This window comes from Motacilla alba, chromosome 19 (genome assembly GCF_015832195.1).
Source record: "Motacilla alba alba isolate MOTALB_02 chromosome 19, Motacilla_alba_V1.0_pri, whole genome shotgun sequence".
Taxonomy (NCBI): domain Eukaryota; kingdom Metazoa; phylum Chordata; class Aves; order Passeriformes; family Motacillidae; genus Motacilla; species Motacilla alba.
In genome coordinates, this window is record NC_052034.1 from 1,331,710 (window position 1) to 1,352,178 (window position 20,469).

The following is a 20,469-nucleotide window of genomic DNA, read 5'->3' on the forward strand; positions in this document are numbered from 1 at the left end:
AGGGGCCAAGTCCTCCCTGCTCACACTCTGCTCAACACGGTGGACGTGGAGCTCATCTACGAGGGACGGAAGTACGTGCTGAAGGTACAGAGTGGGACCCACCCCTGCCCCTGGGCTGCACGTGGCCACGTGTGCTGCTCTGGCCTCCTCTTTGCACAGATCTGTGCAGGGAGTTCTGTCTGAGCAGGGTTGGTTTTCTCTGCTTTAGTGGGTGAAGAAATCAGCAGGGCCTCCTTTGCGGTAGCACCCCTCGCCTCGCTCCACTGCAGTGTCCCTGTAAACATTTCAGCCTCTTGCTCTGAGCAGGCTGAAATTTGCTTTGTTACAGGCAAAGACTGCTACAGGTGGACCAAAACTTCCAGCTGATTTTTCTGAATGTGTAGGTCTGCTCTGCTGGGGTTTTGACACGCCAACGTGACAGAATTTGCAGCAATTTTCCCCCGTGGTGTTGCTTTTTTGCTGCATGCAAAAGCCCCGTGTTGCAAAACCAAACACACGAAAGTTAGGAAATATTAGACTTAAGGTTGCCTGTGCAATCTTCACTAGCTTCCTGGGGCAAATCTGTGGCGGTGAAGTTTTTAATGGCAAGACCATAGGCTGGTTTTTGCAGCAGTGAGAATTCTGCACCTCCCTGGGTTTATCTCTGATGAGGAATAGAGGCATTGAGCAGCTGCTGAAGTGTTCTTTAAAGGATTTACCCAGCTTCAGATAGCAGCTCTAGGGTAGAGACTGGGACAGGATCCCTTTCTCAGGGAGAGCACTCCTTGCTTTCCCTGTGGGACAATCTCTCATTTTCCCCCCAAATCATCTCCTCCATTACGCAGTGTAGGTACATAACTGTGCCTTGTAAGGAGCTGAGGGTGAGCACATGGGCTGTGATTGCACAATCAAACCTCAGCCATCAGTGCAGAAGTGTGAGAGCATTAAATCAACATTCAAGGGCAGCACTAGTTCTGGCATCTCTTGACTGCTGTGTCACAGAATCCCAGACTGGAGTGGGTTGGCCCTGATAAAAAGTCTCTCTCCATTTTATTTGTGGGCTCCCTGGAAGGCCACATTTAAATCACCCCAGAATTCCTCTTCTCCAGGCTGAACAATCCCAATTCTCTCGGCCTTTCCTCACAGGAGAGGTGCTCCATCCCTCTGCTCAGCTTGCTTGCTCGCCTTTGTGACCCCAGTTTTTTTTCGTGGCATCAAACCCCCCCGTTCCTCTTCATTAATTCCTGCTATTGCAGTGCTCAGAAAACTCCGTGTTGAGGCAGCCAAGACACTCAGTGCTGCTCTCAGTTCTCTGGGTAATTCCCATTCCTGTGGCTTGGCAGGTGACCAGGCAGTCTCCCAATTGCTACGTGGTGATCATGAACAGCTCCTGCGTGGAGGTCGACGTGCACCGCCTGAGTGACGGGGGGCTGCTCCTCTCCTACGACGGCAGCAGCTACACCACCTACATGAAAGAAGAAGTGGACAGGTAGCAACCTGTGCAGCTCCACCTTTAGCATTTACGCGGCCAAAACGAGGTGTATTTGTGACTTCATGCTTCCCAAAAGGTCAGCTGGGAGTGGAATTCTCTCCCAGAAGGAGTTTGCTAGGTGTGCTGTGGGTGAGTTTTGAGACAGAACAGATCTTGGGTAGAAGAGGGATCTGGCTGTGCACCACGTGGAGTCCGTATTCCTCTGCTTGGTCCTTAAAAGTGACTTTTGGGATTATAAAAACCAAAAACCAGAACCTGAAACTCTTCAAAATTCTTGAAATTCCAGGGCTGCTTCAGAAATAAAGACAAGTTGCTCTGTTTCAGTGCATGCCCTCAAAATTCCATGCAAAGATCATAGCAGTAAGGGTATCCCCAGGTCTGGAATGTGAACTTTGCCCCCTCTGCTGTGTTATCTTCTGGGAAAAGTCATGGATCTGCTCAGGAGGACAGAATTTGGGTGATTTTCTGGGTCGGAATCTCCACCTCTCCGTCGGCTGAGGTGTTTTCCTGTAGTTTTGTTTTGAAGTAGAACAGGGAAAAGCAGACAGGATTTTCCCTTCCCCATGCCTTCCCCGAGGAATCCTGTCGTGCTGATCTGTCCTGTTGTTGCCCAGGTACCGCATCACCATTGGGAACAAGACCTGTGTGTTTGAGAAGGAGAATGATCCCTCCATCCTGCGCTCGCCTTCTGCTGGGAAGCTGATCCAGTATGTGGTGGAGGACGGGGGACACGTGTTTGCAGGCCAGTGCTTTGCAGAAATCGAGGTAAAACTCTCAGAGAACTGGTTTGGCTGCCCAGGACCAAGCTCAGGGGGAGGGGTGTTGGGTGCTTTGGGACTGGGAGCTGGGCGTGAGGGTCATTCACAGTGTTTAATTTACAAATTTTAACCTGAACCACAGCAGGAATCACCCACGAGAGTGATGGGGTGGGGAAGAAATGTAACAGCAGAGATTTGGGTGTTAATGACTGTACACCAAGTGATGAGTAAAATATCCTAAAAGTCCTGAGATTGTCACCTTCCTGAGATTCCAAGGGAAGGTGGGATCCATTCCCGGCTTCTCCTTGTACTACTGACACAGTCTCAGAGTTATATGCCAGGATGAGGCAACGAGCTTCATCCTGGTTAGCTGATCATTTATCAGGTTGATCCCAGAAGTTAATAAGTGTCACTCCTCCCTTCTCCCTAGGAAGTTACTTAACTCTTCCCGAGGAGGAGGAGGAGGATGAGCAATTTCTGCATCACGATGAGGAAAGCACAGGGGGTTGTGTAGGAGTGTGTGGCTCAAAACAGATTTGAGGGAGGGGAAGGTGTGTGATGACAGAGGGGCAATTAAACCAGCTGGGGACAATGTGTAGGAGAAAAATATCAAGACAGAGATCCAGCTATTTTATGTAAGTGCTTTTGCACTGCAACAGGTCATGGCTAAGAAGGCACCACCCACACAATCCCTGTGGCTCCCAGTGGTGTAGAGCAGAGCAAGGGTAAAACCAAGCTGGCTCCCCCATACCCAACCCTTGTGCTCCAAAGGCAGCAGCTCTTGATCTAAGGGAGCAGTTCTGTCTGGGAAGAGCTGTCTGAGAGCTCTAGAAAGTGATCCTGGTTCCCTCTGCTTGAAGTGAAGATGTGGCTGTAGCCTTTGAGAGGAGCCTTTGGAATGCAGCAGAAAATGGTCTGCTTTGTTCACTGTGCTGAGTGTGGGACCTTCCTGAGTCCCCCGTTGGCTCAGGCAGTGTGAGCAGTGATGTTCCTGAGGTTCCTGCTGCGCTATTTTGTGGCCAATTAATTTGTTCTCCCATTCACTTCAGTGCCTGGGTTTTGTTCCCAACATCTGTCCTTGTAAGTTTTGGGAACACCTGAATGCCAGGGGGGCTCGTGCAGGTCTGTCTGGGGTGGGACACTGCCTGCTGGCTCCCAAAACTAGAGCCATTCTGGGGCACAGGGAGCTGAGCTGTAACCTGTTCTCCTTGCTACAGGTGATGAAAATGGTGATGACGATAACAGCAGGAGAATCAGGCTGCATCCACTATGTCAAACGCCCAGGGGCAGTCCTGGATCCCGGCTGTGTGATTGCCAAGCTGCAGCTGGATGATCCCAGCAGGGTTCAGCAGGTGAGGAGTTGCAGAAGAGGCAGATTTTGTGGGGCTTTAATGAGGGAGTAATGTTGAGAGTGGCACAGGATGTTCCAGTGAACCGGTTTGACATTTGTGCATTGTACTGGAGTTGTCACTGCACTCTTTATTTGCCTCAGATGAGGAGTGGGACTGAGATTTTCCTCTCCCTCTCTGATTCAGGCCAAACTTACCCACCGTTCCTGCTCTCTGCTTACCTCAGTGCTGCTGTGAGGATGTGCCTCTCACCCCAGCGCCTTCCCCAGTGGGAACCTTGCAGGTTAACCCTTGGCTCCAGCTGAGGGTGACTGGCTGTGGCCAAGGCTGGTGGCCCTCAGGAGGCTCAGTGAGGCTGTTCCTTGTTGCAGGCTGAGCTGCACACGGGCACCCTGCCCCAGATCCAGAGCACAGCCCTGCGGGGCGAGAAGCTGCACCGCATCTTCCACTACGTGCTGGACAACCTGGTCAACGTGATGAATGGCTACTGCCTGCCAGAGCCCTTCTTCAGCAGCAAGGTACTGGGGGCCTCTCTTCCAGAGCCTTCTTGCAGCTCAGGGAAGGACTGGGCAATTTTTCTGCCGCAGGGCAGCACCCATGAGAGGGGGTGTTGGACATCACCCCTCTCCTTTTTCCTCTTCTTGTTGCTTTTTCTCTTCTTCGTTCTTGCCTTCACTGCCTTGTCTCTCTCCAGGTGAAGGGCTGGGTTGAGCGATTGATGAAGACCCTGAGGGATCCATCTTTGCCCCTGCTGGAACTTCAGGACATCATGACCAGTGTTTCTGGGAGGATCCCCCCCAATGTGGAGAAGTCCATCAAGAAGGAGATGGCCCAGTATGCCAGCAACATCACCTCGGTCCTCTGCCAGTTTCCCAGCCAACAGGTGACAAACACCCTTCATGGAGGGATAAAAATGGGTTTGTCTTGGGGCACAGGGAGAGGGAAAGTTCCTTTAAATGACCTGGGGGTTAGCTGAACCTGGAAGGTGTGTTTGAACGTGGGGTCCTGCTGATGGAAGATACTCACCTGTGTCACTTCAAGGCTTGTCTCTTTACCTGTGCTGCAGGGTGGGTCTGTGTTCCCTGCTCAGTGTGGCTTTAGCCAGGCACACTGGTGGGAACAGGGCATTTATTTGCTTTTTGCATGGTGCATGTGCTGCAGTGCAGTTTGTAGGGCCAGTGGAACCTCAGAATAGAGTGATTGCAGCCAAGGGAGGCCGGGTGGGGTGAGGAGATGCTGGAAGCTGATTTCTCCACGGTATGATACAGTGCATTGATTTTTGTATCACTGGCAGGTCTTGATCTTCCTTTGCTAGAGCCTGCTGGGCCTCTGGGGTGTCTCTGCTGGTTGTCCAGCCCATCGAGGGCTTTCCCTGGGCTTTTTTCCCACGTGCTTGTCCCTTTCAGATTGCCAACATCCTGGACAGCCACGCGGCCACCCTGAACCGCAAGTCGGAGCGCGAGGTTTTCTTCATGAACACGCAGAGCATCGTGCAGCTCGTGCAGAGGTGAGCCCTCCCGGGGTGTCCTGCAGAGCTGCAGCCACCCCCAGCAGGTGAGGCAGGGGCTGTGTGTGCCTTCAGCCTCGCTCAGGGCTGCTCTGGTGCCTCTGCAGGTACCGCAGTGGCATTCGGGGCCACATGAAGGCCGTGGTGATGGATCTGCTCCGGCAGTACCTGAAGGTGGAGACTCAGTTCCAGCACGGTGAGTTCCTGGGCACACCAAGGATCTGCTTTCTTAAAGAGTCCTGTTTGGTCCTGGAAAGTCCATGTGGGCCCTTTGGAGAAGGTTTGCTCTCACTTTGTGCTGAGGTGGGGCTGTGCCCAGGCTTGTTTTTAAGGGTCTGCAGTGGGATCCTGGGTTTTGTAGAGGAGATTCTGTCCCCAAAGCTCAGCTGAAGCTGGGAGGTGAAATCAGTGCCTTGCACTGCTGGATCCAGGCACAAGATGGCAATGGAGCCCTGGCTAATTCCAGGCTCTGGCTCTTACAGGTAGTTCAGATTCCACTCTTCTTTTGTCCTGCTCCATTACCTGCCCCGGCCTAATGGTACTGCAGATTCATTTCCACTTCAATTTGCTGGCAGCAGAGGATGGTGCAAGGCTTTTTGCTGTTATTTCATTTTGGTTGTCATTTGAATGAAAGTCTGAGCTCCCTATTCCTCTCTCAGAATTGCTCACAAAGGAGGCATTTGGTGTTGGAGCTGTTTATTAAGAGTGGGATGTTAGAATTAAAGTTTGCAGTAGGTGATGGTGGGAATGATTCCTTCCCAAATTGATTGTGTGGACCATAGAGAAACACAGAATGGTCTGGGTTGGAAGGGACTTTAAAGCACATCTCATTCCACCCCTGCCACGAGCAGGGACAACTTCTACAATCCCAGGGTGCTCCAAGCCCATTCCAGCCTGGCCTTGGACGCTGCCAGGGATCCAGGGGCAGCCACAGCTGCTCTGGGCACCCTGTGCCAGGGCCTCAGCACCCTCCCAGGCAGGAATTTTTTTCAAATGCTCATCCTAACCCTGCTCCCTGTCAGTGTGAAGCCATTCCCCCTTGTCCTGTCACTCCATCCCTTGTAAATAGTCTCTCTCCATCTTCCTTGTCAGCTCCAAGCCAAGCAGATCCTCAAAAAATACTCATAGAAAAATAAAGACACATCTAGTAACTTGCAGTCCTTGCCACAGAGGTGTGAAGACTGGAAAAGAAATGTGCATTTCTGCCTGCAGGTCACTATGACAAGTGTGTCTTCACCCTTCGTGAGGAGAACAAGAGTGACATGAACGCGGTGCTGAACTACATCTTCTCCCACGCCCAGGTCACCAAGAAGAACCTGCTGGTCACAATGCTCATTGTGAGTGCTGCTTGCTCTCTGTCTTTCTGTTTCTTTCTTTTTCTCTCTCTCTCTTTCTCTCTCTCTCTTTCTCTCTCTCTCTTTCTCTCTCTCTTTCTCTCTCTCTTTCTCTCTCTCTTTCTCTCTCTCTTTCTCTTTCTCTTTCTCTTTCTCTTTCTCTTTCTCTTTCTCTTTCTCTTTCTCTTTCTCTCTCTCTTTCTCTCTCTCTTTCTCTCTCTCTTTCTCTCTCTCTTTCTCTCTCTCTTTCTCTCTCTCTCTTTCTCTCTCTTTCTCTCTCTTTCTCTCTCTTTCTCTCTCTCTCTCTTTCTCTCTCTCTTTCTCCTCCTCTCCTCCTCTCCCTTGTCTTTTATTTCACAGCCCTAATGTGATCTATTCCTGCCAAAAACACACCCAAAGTAGCCATCCAGGAAATAACTCTCCGAAGCAAAAAGTGTCATAGCTTTCCTGGACCGTAGCTGGGTTTCTTAAATTCTCATTTGTAAGATGTAAGGATGCTGGTGTTCTTTCTTCCTGGCTCTCCTTTTTCCCCTTTTCCCCCTTCCCCTCTTTGGTGTGTGGTGTGATTGTAAGTAACGCTTGCCTTAAGAATCTCATTATTTGAACACGGAGCCATATTTCCTCTGAGAATTCTGGAGTAGCTTTGAGCCGGGGCTGTTCATTTCTCAAGTAATCACGCTGGCGTGATGGAGAGAGAAAATGGCAGCTGTTCACAGCTCAGGCCTTCAATTTTCTTCAGAGTCCAGTCACTCAAGTGTGTAATTACACGGGGGTGCCGGCGAGGCGTTAGCCCTTGTCAGGGAGCTGGGCTGAGGCTTTGCTGCTGCCTTTGCCAATCAGTGCAGGCAGAGCCAGCCCTGCCTTTAGGTTGCTGTTGTCATCCTGATCATTCCTTGCTGGAACAGGACTGGAACTTTCAGCCTGCTTTGTCACCTCGCTGGCTCTTGGTGTTGGCTGTGTGAGGGGCACGTGGGGAGGCCTCAGAGAGCCTCCCTTGTTCCTTGCTCTTGGGTCATTCTTCCCACCATCACTGCCTGTTGGTTCTACTCAAGTTAAGGCCAACTTGAGCCTGAAACACCAGGGAGACCTTGGGGGAAGAGCCACTCCTGGTTATCCAAGCCCACGGTGCTGCCTCACAGAGGGCACAGGAGGGACCCTGTGGTCACCCTTGGCACAGCTGGGTGTCCCTGGGCTTCCAGGCTCTCCATGAAGCAAAGGACCATCACTCCTCTCCCAACTCATGGCTCCAAATGTGCTGTGGTGGGTTTGGTGTGACCATAGGGACAGCTGTGGTGGGTTTGGTGTGACCATGGGGACAGCTGTGGCATGTTTGGTGTGACCCCAGTGACAGCTGTGGTGTTTTGGGGGGCTGGGCTGTTAGTGTGTTTTGGGGCCAGGGCAGCCTGGCTGCCTGTGGGGCTGTTATTGATGGATCCAGGAACCCATTATTAACCAGGGGCTCCAAGGATGCCTTTAGTAATGGTGTTGTGCTGCCATCACTCACCTTTTTTAGCCAGCAGGCACTGCAGGCAGGGTGGGAACTGCTTCATCCTTCATACATCTGCTGCAATGTGGTGTGATTTGTTACTGGGTGTTCCTTTTCTGTGCTTCACTTATGCACGCCCTGGCCTGAGCAGGATGGAGTGGCTGGTGGCACTCAGGGTCCCCTGTCCTGCTGGATTTCTGTTCCCTGGAGCAGCAGCACAGCAACACCCAGGAGTTGGTGTTTCAAAGCCAGCAGTTCCTGAGGTACTCCCTGTCCCCACAGTGCCCTGGGGTGGATAAATGCACTGAACTTTCTCTGGGAGCAGTCACACTCGTGTTTGGTGGCCCAGGAGGGGACAGCAGTGTGGTCAGAGCTGGGAGCTCAGATGGTTTCTCAGATGTTTTCTCAGTGGGGACAGCAGTCTGGTCAGAGCTGGGAGCTCAGATGGTTTCTCAGATGTTTTCTCAGTGGGGACAGCAGTGTGGTCAGAGCTGGGAGCTCAGATGGTTTCTCAGATGTTTTCTCAGTGGTTTGGGTGTGGTCTGTCTCCCTGGCAGAGCTGTGCCATCATTCCTAGAGGTGCCCTCGTGCCCTCGTGGGGCTGGAGAGAGGGGGATCAAGAGCAGTGTGAGGGAAGAGCTGCTGAGCCTTGGAATCTCGTGGGCCGTGAGCTGGGGTGCAGTTATTCGCTCCGTGGGGCTTCTGCATTATTTGGCTTTGGTTTTTAATTTATTGTTTTTGTCAATCCCACCTGCTGCACAGAGGTTTCCCCTTATCCTTTTCTATTCCTTGGATCTTCAGATGGCCTGTTCTGGTCTGTAGGTGTTTAAGATCTCTTTAAACTTTTAGGCACCAGCTCTTTCTCGTGGCAAATCCCTGTTTCATCTCACATTTCCCTCCTATGATTAATTTATCAAGACAAGCTGTTAAGTGCTGTGTGGAAGAACCACGTTAGAGGCTCCTAGAGGCTTTCCAGCTTCGGGGTGGGAGGGAAGAAGCTCACAAGAAGTGTTGAAGACTGTGGGATTATTCATGGGAATTGAAACTATTTTTGGAAGGAAGTCTTTACTGTTGGCATTTTTTTTTTGAATGGATGAATTCAGAAGAGTTTTGGAACAGCATTAACACTGGAGGTTTATGCTCTTCAGTTTTGTTGTTTTATCCAGCCAATTTAGGCAGTAAGGTAAGCTTGTGGATTTCCTCAGATCCAGGATTCTCTGGTTAGGAGAAATATTGTGGAGTCAGTCCAGTACCGTGGCAGGAAATACAGAACATTATTTCATGTGTTTGGTTAGCTTTGCTTAGCCTTGTCAGAGGTGTGACAGATCTTTTTTCTGGTGTTGGCTGAAGCTGCACAAAGCTTGGGTGGTTTGTGGTTGTGGAGTTGTGGGGAATTGTGAGGTTTGAGGTGTTTTTTTGGTGGGTGTCAGGAGGTTCTCTGGCACCCTTCATGGGGAAGGTTTGCTGACCCCTACATGTTCCACAAGGTGTCTGGCTACAATTTAAGCTCTTTGAATTTTGCATTGGTGCAAAACTTCTCTACCAGAAGGAGAAACTTCTGGTACAAACCTAAAACTGGGTAGTGGGGAAAGGTTTTCTGAGTCTCTCTGAGAAGTCAGCATTTCTCGTGTGTTTGGGTGCCAAAACATGTGCTACAAATAGGAGAATGGAAGATGATGCCTGTCCCTTCTTTCACCTTTTATTTATGTGTGTAAATTTGTTGAACGCTGAATATTTGCGTCCTTGTCAGCACAGAATTCCAGGATAACTCAGGTCAGGACTGCTGGGGATGGTGCAGTCCACCCTGAGTGTGTGCTTGCATCCCAGGTTCCAGCTCCTCTGGGGGAGCACAGATGATGTTTTCCCTCTGTTCCAAGCATTTCTTGTTGTCTCTGTTGCCAGGACCAGCTCTGTGGCCGTGACCCCACCTTGACAGACGAGCTGATCAATATCCTGACAGAGCTGACCCAGCTCAGCAAGACGACCAACGCCAAGGTGGCCCTGCGAGCGCGGCAGGTGAGGGTCCCTGCCCGGGGGGAACCCTCTGCCATGGGGAACCCTCACCCTGGTGTTTGCTTGGATCCCTGCGCAGATGGGGAGAGCAGGTTCCTGTGAGCAGCGCTTTGACAGTGAAGCTAATTAACAGTGATTAACTGCAGTGCATTCCCAGTCACTGTAATATTTAAATTTAACGTGCATCCCTTTGTCCCCGCTCCTCCAAAAAAGTTTTGCCTGGCTCACACAGGAGTTAACTGTGAGTAGCCCACGGTTTGTGTGATGGAGGAAGTGGAGATGCGTGGCCACTGTGGTGTTTGGTGGTTTTGTCATCTGCAAACCTGACCAGCCCAGGCTGCCTGGATTGTGCAGGAACAACATGGATGGGCTCCGTGGCTGGAGCTGGAGCTCCTGCTTCCTCAGCTGCCTTCCAGTTGTGGATCCGTGTGTGCAGAGAACAGGGAGAGCCATTTGCACGAGAGCCAGCTGTTCTTTGCAGCTGCTAAGGAGTTACCACAAAGAATTAATGCTGCCCTTTTGCAGGGCTTCTTCCATCTCTGAGCTGCGCTTTGTCAGTTCTGTTCTAACCTGGGAATAATTGGAAAAACTCTGGATGCTTTAAATTCCAAGAGTCTGCTGCAGAACGGATTTGAATGTCACATAGGCACCCAGATATTGTTGTGAGCTTCCTCTTCAGCAGTTCATTGAGCCCTCCCTCTGTTGCCAGGAAGGGGTGAGAGGTTTCCTGACAGTGCTGACCCCAGAGTCTGATCGCTGCTCTCACTGCACACTCCCCATCTCCAGCCTAAAGCAGGAAAGCTCACACTTGGGGGGGTCTCTCCTTTTATTTCAAAGCTTGGCTGTTGAAGATGAACACGGTGTTTGAAGCTGCTCAGTGACCTTCTGTTTCCTCCAGGATTGTGTTTGTGTCCTTGAACCGTTCCGCTATTGAACCTCCCCGCAGCAGCTGGGGATGGTGCTGCAGTCCCTGTGTTGCTCTTCCCTTTCATTTTCCCTGCAAGCTGCTTCCATTTCCTACCTCTGCGTCCTTCGCCTTGGGCATGTAGTGCCTGGCACTGGTGGCTGTTGCCTGCCCTGCCCAGGAGCAGAGCGTGGCCCCACAGCTGCTCCCTGCCAGCTCTGCTTCCCAATTAACAGCTGGGCAGGCAATCCCCAGGCCGGGCAGCTCTGGCTGCTAAATCACATGCACTGATGGAACTTGATTGAAGCTGTTCCCTTGCTCCCTGGGGAGCTGCCAGTGACACAAACGGAGCAGACACACAAATGAGGCCGGGGAGGGGAGAGGCTGCAGAGCTCGGGAGGCTCTGGCTGCCTCTGCGGGGACGGAGCAGCCTGCTGCTGCCTGGGGGTGACAGCCCCCTGCTGCTGGCCCTGCCTGGCTCCTTCCTCTGACATTGCCTGTGTTTCCCCAGGTTCTCATTGCTTCCCACCTGCCCTCCTACGAGCTGCGTCACAACCAGGTGGAGTCCATCTTCCTGTCGGCCATCGACATGTACGGCCACCAGTTCTGCATCGAGAACCTGCAGGTACCCCCAGCCCCTCTCCTTGGCTCCCTGCTTCCTTCCCAAGGCTCCTTGTGCCTTTCAGCTGTGCTGCTCTGGTGTCCAGCTTTGCCCTGGGTTTTGTTTTTGTCCCTGTGCCAACGTGGGGATGGCCCCGTGCCGGTTCTGCACCTTCCTCACAGGGCAGAGCAGAGCAGAGGTGCTGGTTCCTCCTCTGGGCACCAGGCACCTGGTGCCGTGCCAGGGGAAGTTCAGGTTGGGCATTAGGAAAAGGTTCTTCCCCAGAACAGAGGGTGCTGGCACTGCCCAGGCTCCCCAGGGAGTGGGCACAGCCCCGAGGCTGCCGGAGCTCCTGGATGAGCTCCTCCCGTGTGGTTCCAGTTTTAGTCCTGTGAGGAGCAGGGAGTTGGACTCAGTGATCCCTTCCAACTTCAGGTTTTCTGTGGTTTAATATTAAAAAAAGTCATAATCCTCGATAAACAACAGGAAAAGCTTAGACATCAGAACAAGCCAGGCTTGATTTGGGGTTTTTCCTTTCCTGCCTGATCCTGGTTGCAAGACATTCTGTCAAACCCCTGCTTAATGTGATCTCTCCTAGAAACTCATTTTGTCTGAGACGTCCATCTTTGATGTGCTTCCCAACTTTTTCTACCACAGTAACCAGGTGGTAAGAATGGCAGCTTTGGAGGTGAGTTTATTCCCATTGAGAAAAAAAAATACAGTATTTTTAATTTTTCTGTGGATTTGGTTTGTTTTGAGAACTGTATGGAGCAACCCTGCAAGATCTAAGAGAGCTGTAGGTTGTGTGGGATTGGGCATGCTCAGAATTAATGTTAACAGCACTGACATTGATAATTGAGTGACATTTCAAATTCAAGCTGTGTTTGTGTGAAGGCTGAGGCGGCTGAAGGCAGGAAGTGAAGCTTCCCAATCCTGACGGTTCTGGCCCTCCTCAAGGAATAAATTCTGGTTGAGTGAGGGTTTATCTAGGTGCTCATTTGCAGGGATCTGTTTGTTTTGAGCGCTTGGAGGTCTCTGATGGGCTCTGTGTCCCCAGGTGTACGTGAGGAGAGCCTACATTGCCTACGAGCTGAACAGCGTCCAGCACCGCCAGCTGAAGGACAACACCTGCGTGGTGGAGTTCCAGTTCATGCTGCCCACCTCCCACCCCAACAGGTCAGATTGCCTCTGCTCTGGGGCTTTGGGAGGGGCTGGTCCTGCCCTGGCAGAGGGAGCTTGCACCAGGGCTGCTGGAGAAAGGGGCTTCATTTGTGCAGGGTGGTTCTCATGGATTTTCTGGGGTTTAGCTTCAGCTTGGGTTGGAAGTGATCTCTGGAGTGTCAGTTCTGGCTGGATCCAGAGCCTTTCAAAAGATGCAATTCCAGACAGAATGAATTAATCAGAATTTTAATACAGAGCATTCAAGCAGTCTCTGTCCCCCTCCTGCCAGCTCTTTCTGACTGCTTGTGAGGCTCTGCTCCTTCCTGGCTTGGCTGGATAGGGTGGCATCTTTTGTGGCACACGATTCTTTGATGGAGCAGACCAAGATCAGAGCTTTATTTTGTATAAAACTCTGATTTATGTGGGGTTGGCACAGCTTGATTTTCAGTTCTGCACTCCTTGTGGCTACAACCAAAAGGATCAACTCTTGCTGCCTCCTCCTGGAGAGGAGGGTGGCATCTCCAGCTCACTTCAAAAAAGCAAACCTGATTATCAGAACTCACAGCAACCTTGCATCAGAGTGGTTTGGCTTGGAAGGACCTTTCAGCTCATCTCCCGAGGGGAGCTGGCCCTGCAGCAGGTTGTTTCTGGGTGTCTCTGGGGTCAGCCCAGCCCGTGCTGTCCCCAGGAGGGTGTTGGAGCTGTCTCTGCGCTGGTCCCTGCTGGCTCTGAGGTCGCAGTGAGTCCCCGCAGCCACCGGGTGCCACTGTTGGTCCGTGCCGGGCCCTTCCTGCCTCCTTTGTTCCCCAACATCTCTGCCCTGATCTGGTTTTCGGCGGGCTCTGGTCTCGCTTGGTTGGGAATCCATCAGGACCTTTCATGAGGTGGTTTTCAGGATCTGCTTTGCTGGAAATGAATGGTTGTCCCCAGCCAGCCCCAGACCACTCCTGCCACAAATGGGACATGTGTCTGGGCTCATCTGCTCCCTGCCTTTCCAGGATATTTGTCCATAATTGCATACTATTTTTAGTGCCCCTTTACAATTCTCTCCTCCCCTTGGTTCTTCCTCCCTTTCTTCTCTGCTGCCTTTGTTGCTCAGGGATTTTTGGCCTGCCAGTGTTCTGCTCTGGGCCCAGCCTTGGTCAGACAAGGTCAGCTGGAAGAGGAGAGATGTTCCCTGCTCCAGGAGCAGCTCTTTGGCCTGGAGTCTCCTGTGCCCTTACCCTGAGGTGGCTGGGGCAGTGTGCTGAGCTCAGCTCTGCTCCTCAGGCTGCTGGAGGTGGAGAAGGCACCGTGTTCCTCGTGCAGGGGGAAGCAGGCTCAGGGCCAGGTTCAGCTCCCTGGAGCTGCCTCCAGCTGCCAGTGGTGAATTTGGCTCCTGGGCAGCTCCTTGCTCTCCTCTGGAGGTGCCCAGGGGCTGATGGTGGCACAGGGTTTAAGGAGCTCTGAAGCCACACGTGGTGTTAACCCAGGACGTGGAAATCTCAAAACCCTGACATTGCCCTGCTGAAGTCTTCTTTGCTGTTCTTGACCGTGGTCTGTGTTCCTCATGTGCTTTTCTGTATCTTTTGTGGCACAAATTCTCAGGCTGAAAAGCTAAAAATGCGTTCCAAGGGCAAACCCCAGAGCCAGAATATCCCAGAATGTCCCTGGAGGCTGTGCAGGGCTGGGGACCCAGGAGCAGATGGCAGGGAGCCCTCAGGAGAGCATTCCCTCGGGGAGCTGCTGCTGTGTGATGCCACACGTTTTTCACCACTGCCTCAGGTGTTTTTAAACCCTGCTCCCTTTGTGTCAGGTGTCTGTGAACCTCTGAGAGCCCAAGTTCTACTGAGGCAAACATTCATGTGGAGAGAACAGCAAACTGCTAATGGTTTTAAGTTCTAATTAGGTTTGAAAATTTGTATTTAAATTCTTCGTTGTTGGTATTTAACCCTGCTATGCCTTTACTTAATTGTGGCAGCAGCAATCCCAGTCACTCCCTCTGAGCTGCCTGAGCACAGCTCAGACTTTGTGCTCTTGGCCATGGCAGGATTGCCATCAGCTGCCCACAGGGAAGCAGGGAGGGCAGAAGAGCTGTTAAATCTGCTGACAGAGTCACAGAAGTGCAACCTGCTCCTGGTGGGTTCTGTGGGCAGAAGCTGTTTGGGGAATTATTAGTTTAAATTACCAGCAAACATCCTCATGCAAGAATCCCCACTGAACAGCCAGGGAAAGCCACAGGGAGAAAACCAGCTTTTAATGGGAAGCCCAGAGGGCTTTATGGGTGCATCAGCATCCCTGTGCCCAGCGCAGGGCAGACGAGCAGGGCAGTGTCACCACCTGGCAGCAGAGGGGCTTTGGGAGCCCTTTCCATGCAGAATCCAGTCTGGGGGTGTGCATCCAGGGATGTCTGGGGTGCCCCCCTTGCCTGGGGGTGAGCTGCCCCACAGGCTGCCAGGCTCCTGGGCACAGGCTGGGAGAGGGAAGGAGCCCTGCTGGGGGCTGTGTGTGCCCTGCCAGCCCTGCCTCCCTGGGCAGAGGGGCAGAGCTGGCTGCTCGGGGGGCTCAGCTGCCTTTGTGAGCACGGCAGCCCGGGTGACAGAGCCTGAAAGGCCTTTCTGAGGTGCTCATGGAGCAGGCCTGGCCTAATCTTAGCTTGAGATCTTCTGTTCAAAGAAACATTGTGTGTGGAGGAGAGGGAATTATAGTGCTTTTTCAACAAAAGTGTTCTTTTCTAATCCCCTCTCCCCTCCTGCTTCCCAGCAGCCTTTCTCATGTCTGGAGCTGGAAGGTTTAGATGAAGCTGGGACATTGTGTGCTGCAGCCAGCTCTTGGAGCCTGCTGCTGCCCTGCTCCTCCAGCCTGTCCCAAAAAGGGGCTTCTTTAAGAACCCCACACTCACGTTTAGAGTGCAGAGGTTTTTTCCTGCTGTCATTCTACAATGATCTACTCAAAATGTGAATTTCTGACAAAGTGACAGCATTTTCTGGGCTCTACTTGCTGAAACAGCCTCTGGCATCAATCCTGGATGCCAGGAGTGACCCAGCGTGCTGCTGTGGGCTCTGACCCCACCTGGAGCCCCCAGAGGGATCACTCCTGGGGTGTCAGGCAGCCTGAGGTCCCCTGTGAGAGTGGTTTGGAGGAGGGGAGGATGATTCCAGGACATCCCTGCAGCTCCGTGCTGAGGTTTGGTGTTAATTAGGCAGCAGGCAGCAGTAATGTGCTGCTGTTCCCTTGGCTTGCCTGCCTCAGGAAGGGCAAAATCTTCCAGCAGAGCAAAGAAGGGGCTGTGGAAGGGGCAGCAAACTGAATGGAACGAGGATAATTTTATGCAAATTGGACTTGTGTAGCAGCTTCAGCTCGGCTGAATCACAGAGGGAGCAGAAGAATGAGGGAAGAAAGAGGGAGAGGAAAAACCCAATCAAAATGTATGGTTTGAGGCATGTTTCACTGCCTTCTGGCCAGATCCTTCTGCAGAATGAGGGAACAGCAGAGGAATGGCACTGGTCAGAGCCAGATCTTTTATTCCACCCCTGCCATGGCAGGGACACCTTCCACTGTGCCAGGCTGCTCCCAGCCCCATCCAGCCTGGCCTTGGGCACTGCCAGGGATCCAGGGGCAGCCCCAGCTGATGTGGGCACCTGTGCCAGGGCCTCACCCCCCTCTCAGGGAGGGATTTCTCCCTGACATCCCTTTGAACCTGTTCTCTCTCAGTTTCAGTCCACCCCTCCTTGTCTTGTTTCCCTCCTGGTTTGCCTCTCCAGCCCGTGTGGAGTGGCAGGAGAAGCTCCCAGAGCACAGCACCAGGGTGCCCTTCTTGAGGCTGAACTGAACATTTGTTCTGCTGTTTGTTTGTCCCTCTCTTTCCTGAAAGCCTTCCAGGGACGGCTACAGGAGGGTTCCTGCTGGGGGTAGGAACTGCCAGTCCTCTCCAGACTATTTTTTCCAGCTCAAGTAGATCACATGCAGCTTTCCCACTCCTTGCCAAGCTCAAAAAATAGTCCCAGCCCCCTGAGGGCAGGAGGCCCGTTCTGTCCTGACCGCAGGCTCTGCAGCACAGGGTCTGTCCCCACCACTCCCCAAAAATTAAATACTTGTGGTACTTTTAACAGATAGGTTTTTAGGTATTTTTTCCCATATGGTTTAAGGAGACTATGGGGATTTTTTGTTTCTCAGTATTGCACCCAGCACATCACCCTGCAGTGAAGGTGACTCTGCTGTCACCAAAGCAGTGTGGGACAGGCTGAGCAGTGACCATGGGGTGCACAGCTCACCAAGCACTGGCACTTTGTGCTCAGCAGCTCGGGCTCTTGCCTGTGGGCTGGGGTGTCACAGAAGTTTGTGGTTTGATCTCCTGAAGGGAAGGGGGTGAATGTCCACTCAGGTGCTCCTCAGAGCTCTCCTTTCCATCTTTTCACTCTTGCTGATCCCTTTGCACGAGCCTCCTGTGTGCAAGGACTTCTTCTAAATGTAATCCGTGCTATGTTTCGTGTCAGATCCCAGCCATCTTTCCATGGAGCTGCCTCCTGGCTCTTCCTGCTGTGGGCTGGGCTGTGCTGCTGGTGTGAAATGTGCCCCTCACTCCTGTGCCCTGTGTGCACCCCTGGGCTGCACACACAGGGGAGCTGGGCTGGGGTTAGAAGAGGGTTGGGAAACTTTACCTCAAATTAGCCTTCGGGTTGTTCCTTTTAGCCTTCAGGTTGTTCTTTTTAGCCTTCAGGTTGTTGTTTTTAGCCTTCAGGTTGTTCTTTTTAGCCGTCGGGTTGTTCCTTTTAGCCTTTAGGTTGTTTTTAGCCTTCAGGTTGTGGTTTTTAGCCTTCAGGTTGTTCCTTTTAGCCGTCGGGTTGTTCTTTGTGGTGCTGAGTGCTGAAATGGCACGTGCCCCGTGGTGCTGTGTGTTTGCTTTGTCCCTGCATTGTGGGAGCCTGTGCGTGGGCTGCTGCTCAGCCTGGGGCTTTGGCACTGAGCTTTTGGCTTCTTTTCCTGAACCTGTTGCAGTTTTCCTGTGTGAGGTGGTGATTCTCCTTGCATCTCTGCTGTTTGCTGCTCTGTCAGGGAGTGCAGGCTCCTGCTCTGTGCTTGGGGTGTGCCGAGGGCTCGGAGGGGGTGGTGGGAGGTGAACAGGACCCTGGGTCCCTGGCAAATGCCAGGTGTTCTCCTGGGATATTGCATTATTTGCATCTCCCTGCATGGCCTGGCTGTGCCCTGCTGGGGCAGGGGGGTGGCAGGCAGCTCTCCCTGGTGAATTTGGGACAGTCACTTGGGAAGATGTTGCTGGTTGTGTGCATCAGATTGATGATGGTTCTGTGTGATGGCTTTCACTAGCCAGGCTGTGACTAACTGTGCTTGTTTGGTTTCAGAGGGAACATCCCCACGCTGAACAGGTACAGTACTCATCATCTTCTCCAGTTTCAAAACCACACTAGCAAGAAGTGGCCTGATCCTGAATGTTTTACCATGTTTTGTTGTAGTGCCCTTCTCTTTACTTGGGAAACTCTCAACCATAACTCTTCTTTTACCTCCCCTTTTCCTCTCCCTTTGTCTAAAACATGTTTTCAGCTTTTTTTTTAAAAAAAAAACCCATATAAATCTTTGCATGCAGCAATCTCTGGCATTAAATTTGCTGGGTGACTCAGCTCATGTGCAGCGTGTCACACAGCAGAGTGCTGTCCTAGGGTCTTTTTTGGCCCTGCATTCCCAGGTTTGAGTCCCAGAGCACTGACCCTCTGGCAGGGTGCCTCAGTGGCCCCAGGCAGCTCCTCCCAGCCCAGCCTGGTGCTGCCCTGGTTTCTTGTGCACAGCTTAGAGTTTGTCAGGGCTGTTTCCCCTCCCTCTCAGCACGGATGAATCTACATCTCAAACAGCTGACAGCATGTTTTGTTGTGGTTTGGACACTAATTTTTCCTCCTGTGTCTCAGTTGAAGAGTATTTCTTGTTTTAAATAATACATGAAGAATGTCTGCTGTCTTTTTGTGCAGTTCCTGTTCTGTGATAGTTTTTGTGTTGGTTGTAAGAATGTACACCAAGGCATGTCCTGAAAAATTCCCCTCTTTCAGAACTCGAATACCTATTATTTATTACTGCTTACAAGCCTGTTTAGGGAAAAATAGTAAAAATGGGCTTGGAAGTCTCATGGCTCTTAATCAGAGATAAATTGCAGAAACAGAGAGTGACTTTAGGCATGGAGAGCTATTAATCACCCTGATGATGCTCTGGACTCGTTAGCTCTGTGCTCAGGGCTGGATCACAGTGGGTTTGGTGTGTGCCAAGGAGGAGATCCCAGCAAAGCTGGGAGGTGCCTGTGGCAGGAGGGCTCAGCCAGGTCCTGCTTTCCCACACAGCTGAGCAGCCCTTGCACTTCACAGCTCTGAGGCTCCAGCTCTGCTGGGGGATCCATTCCCTGACTTTTTTCCCCATCTCCTGCAATTTTGGCAGCAAAATTAACGTGTCCCCAAGCCCAAGGAGAGCGAGTGTGGTCCCTGGGCCAGCTCCCTGCTGGGGTCTCTTCAGAAGTGTCACCACCTTGCAGGCAGCTCTTGAAGGAAGTCTGAATTGAGATGAGTCTGTAGTGCAGCTCAGAAATCGGTGATAATTATTGCAGAGAGGGCAGAGCCCAGCTGTGGTCACCAGAGAAAAGTCCAATCTGGCTGTGTGCTTTTTCCTCACGGTGGGAGAAGCTTCTTCTGCCAGTCTTGACTCTGGAATTGTGAGTCTTTAAAAAAACACAAAAATCACAGAGTCACTGAGGTTGGGAAAGACCTTCAAGGCCATGGAGTCCAACCTGTGACTGATCCCCACCTTGTCACCAGCCCAGAGCACTGAGTGCCACCTCCAGCTGTTTCCTGAGCAGAAAGGGTAGGAATGAGAGTGCAAGACTCAGCAGAGAATTTCAGACAAGCCACTGTACCATGCTGCATTTGAGGAGTGAAAATTATAGCAGGATCAGAAAAATCATGGAATCAGTTAGTTAATACAGCATTTGTAAAAATGTGCTGAATCCTTCAAGTGTCAAATCTTAGGATTGTTGCTGCTTGAATCATGTTCCACCTGTAAAGCCAAACATAAAGACAGGAGGAGAAATAAATTCAGCTTTGCACGGTCAGAATTCTCCTGTCATCTCAAGAAATACCTCTTTTAGGGGGTTGTAGCATTGTTTGCTGACTCTGGGTGTCCCTGCCAGTGACACAGCATCCAGGGAGGGTGGCCCCAGAGGCATGGCAGGGGCTCTAGCATTGTTTTCTGACTCTGGGTGTCCCTGCCAGTGACACAGCATCCAGGGAGGGTGGCCCCAGAGGCATGGCAGGGGCTCTGGACAGGCTGAGCAATCCAGCAGGGACTGCCAGCCACGCTCCAGGTGCTCAAACCTGCTCCCAGTGCTGTTCCCCTGCTGACTGTGCTCTCCTCTTGCTGTTTAGGATGTCCTTCTCCTCCAACCTCAATCATTATGGGATGGCTCACGTGGCCAGCGTCAGTGATGTGCTGCTGGACAACTCCTTCACGCCGCCGTGCCAGCGCATGGGGGGCATGGTCTCCTTCCGCACCTTCGAGGACTTCGTCAGGTGTGTGCCCAGCCTGGCCTTGCTTCTGTGGCCACCTCCCCTCCTGGGCCCTGGCAGGGCTGGGGACAGGCTTTGCCAGGCCTAGAGTCAGGTTTAGGCTGGTCCTGGGCGTGTTTCCCTGCTTGGGTCCCTGTGTGTGCCCCGCGCAGTGTCAGGCTGCTGCAGGAGCAGTTTGCAGACAGAGGGATCAGCATCCCGGGTTCTGCTGCTTGGGAACGTGCTGCTGATGTCTCCTAGTGCTCTGTGGATGTGTGAGGAGGGCAGTTCTTTGTGCTTCCAGCCTTTTGGGACAGGCAAACCCCCAGCAGAGCCCTCAGCCTGCACCCAGGAGGTCTCAGACCAATGCT

The 20,469-nt window shown here is 52.1% G+C and overlaps 1 protein-coding gene across 7 annotated transcripts in view; it reads left to right on the forward strand.

The window, feature by feature from the left end:
* Positions 1–20,469, forward strand: part of ACACA (acetyl-CoA carboxylase alpha) — a 98,025-nt gene that overhangs the window by 22,074 nt on the left and 55,482 nt on the right. For all 7 annotated transcript variants that reach the window (XM_038157613.1, XM_038157614.1, XM_038157616.1 and 4 more), the window contains 15 exons: positions 3–84; positions 1,323–1,468; positions 2,086–2,236; positions 3,447–3,581; positions 3,950–4,096; positions 4,273–4,461; positions 4,985–5,085; positions 5,193–5,281; positions 6,298–6,422; positions 9,808–9,921; positions 11,334–11,447; positions 12,022–12,111; positions 12,481–12,599; positions 17,924–17,947; positions 19,979–20,122. In XM_038157613.1, the coding sequence (XP_038013541.1) occupies positions 3–84; positions 1,323–1,468; positions 2,086–2,236; positions 3,447–3,581; positions 3,950–4,096; positions 4,273–4,461; positions 4,985–5,085; positions 5,193–5,281; positions 6,298–6,422; positions 9,808–9,921; positions 11,334–11,447; positions 12,022–12,111; positions 12,481–12,599; positions 17,924–17,947; positions 19,979–20,122 (1,770 nt within the window). The remainder of the gene's footprint in view (positions 1–2; positions 85–1,322; positions 1,469–2,085; positions 2,237–3,446; positions 3,582–3,949; positions 4,097–4,272; positions 4,462–4,984; positions 5,086–5,192; positions 5,282–6,297; positions 6,423–9,807; positions 9,922–11,333; positions 11,448–12,021; positions 12,112–12,480; positions 12,600–17,923; positions 17,948–19,978; positions 20,123–20,469) is intronic.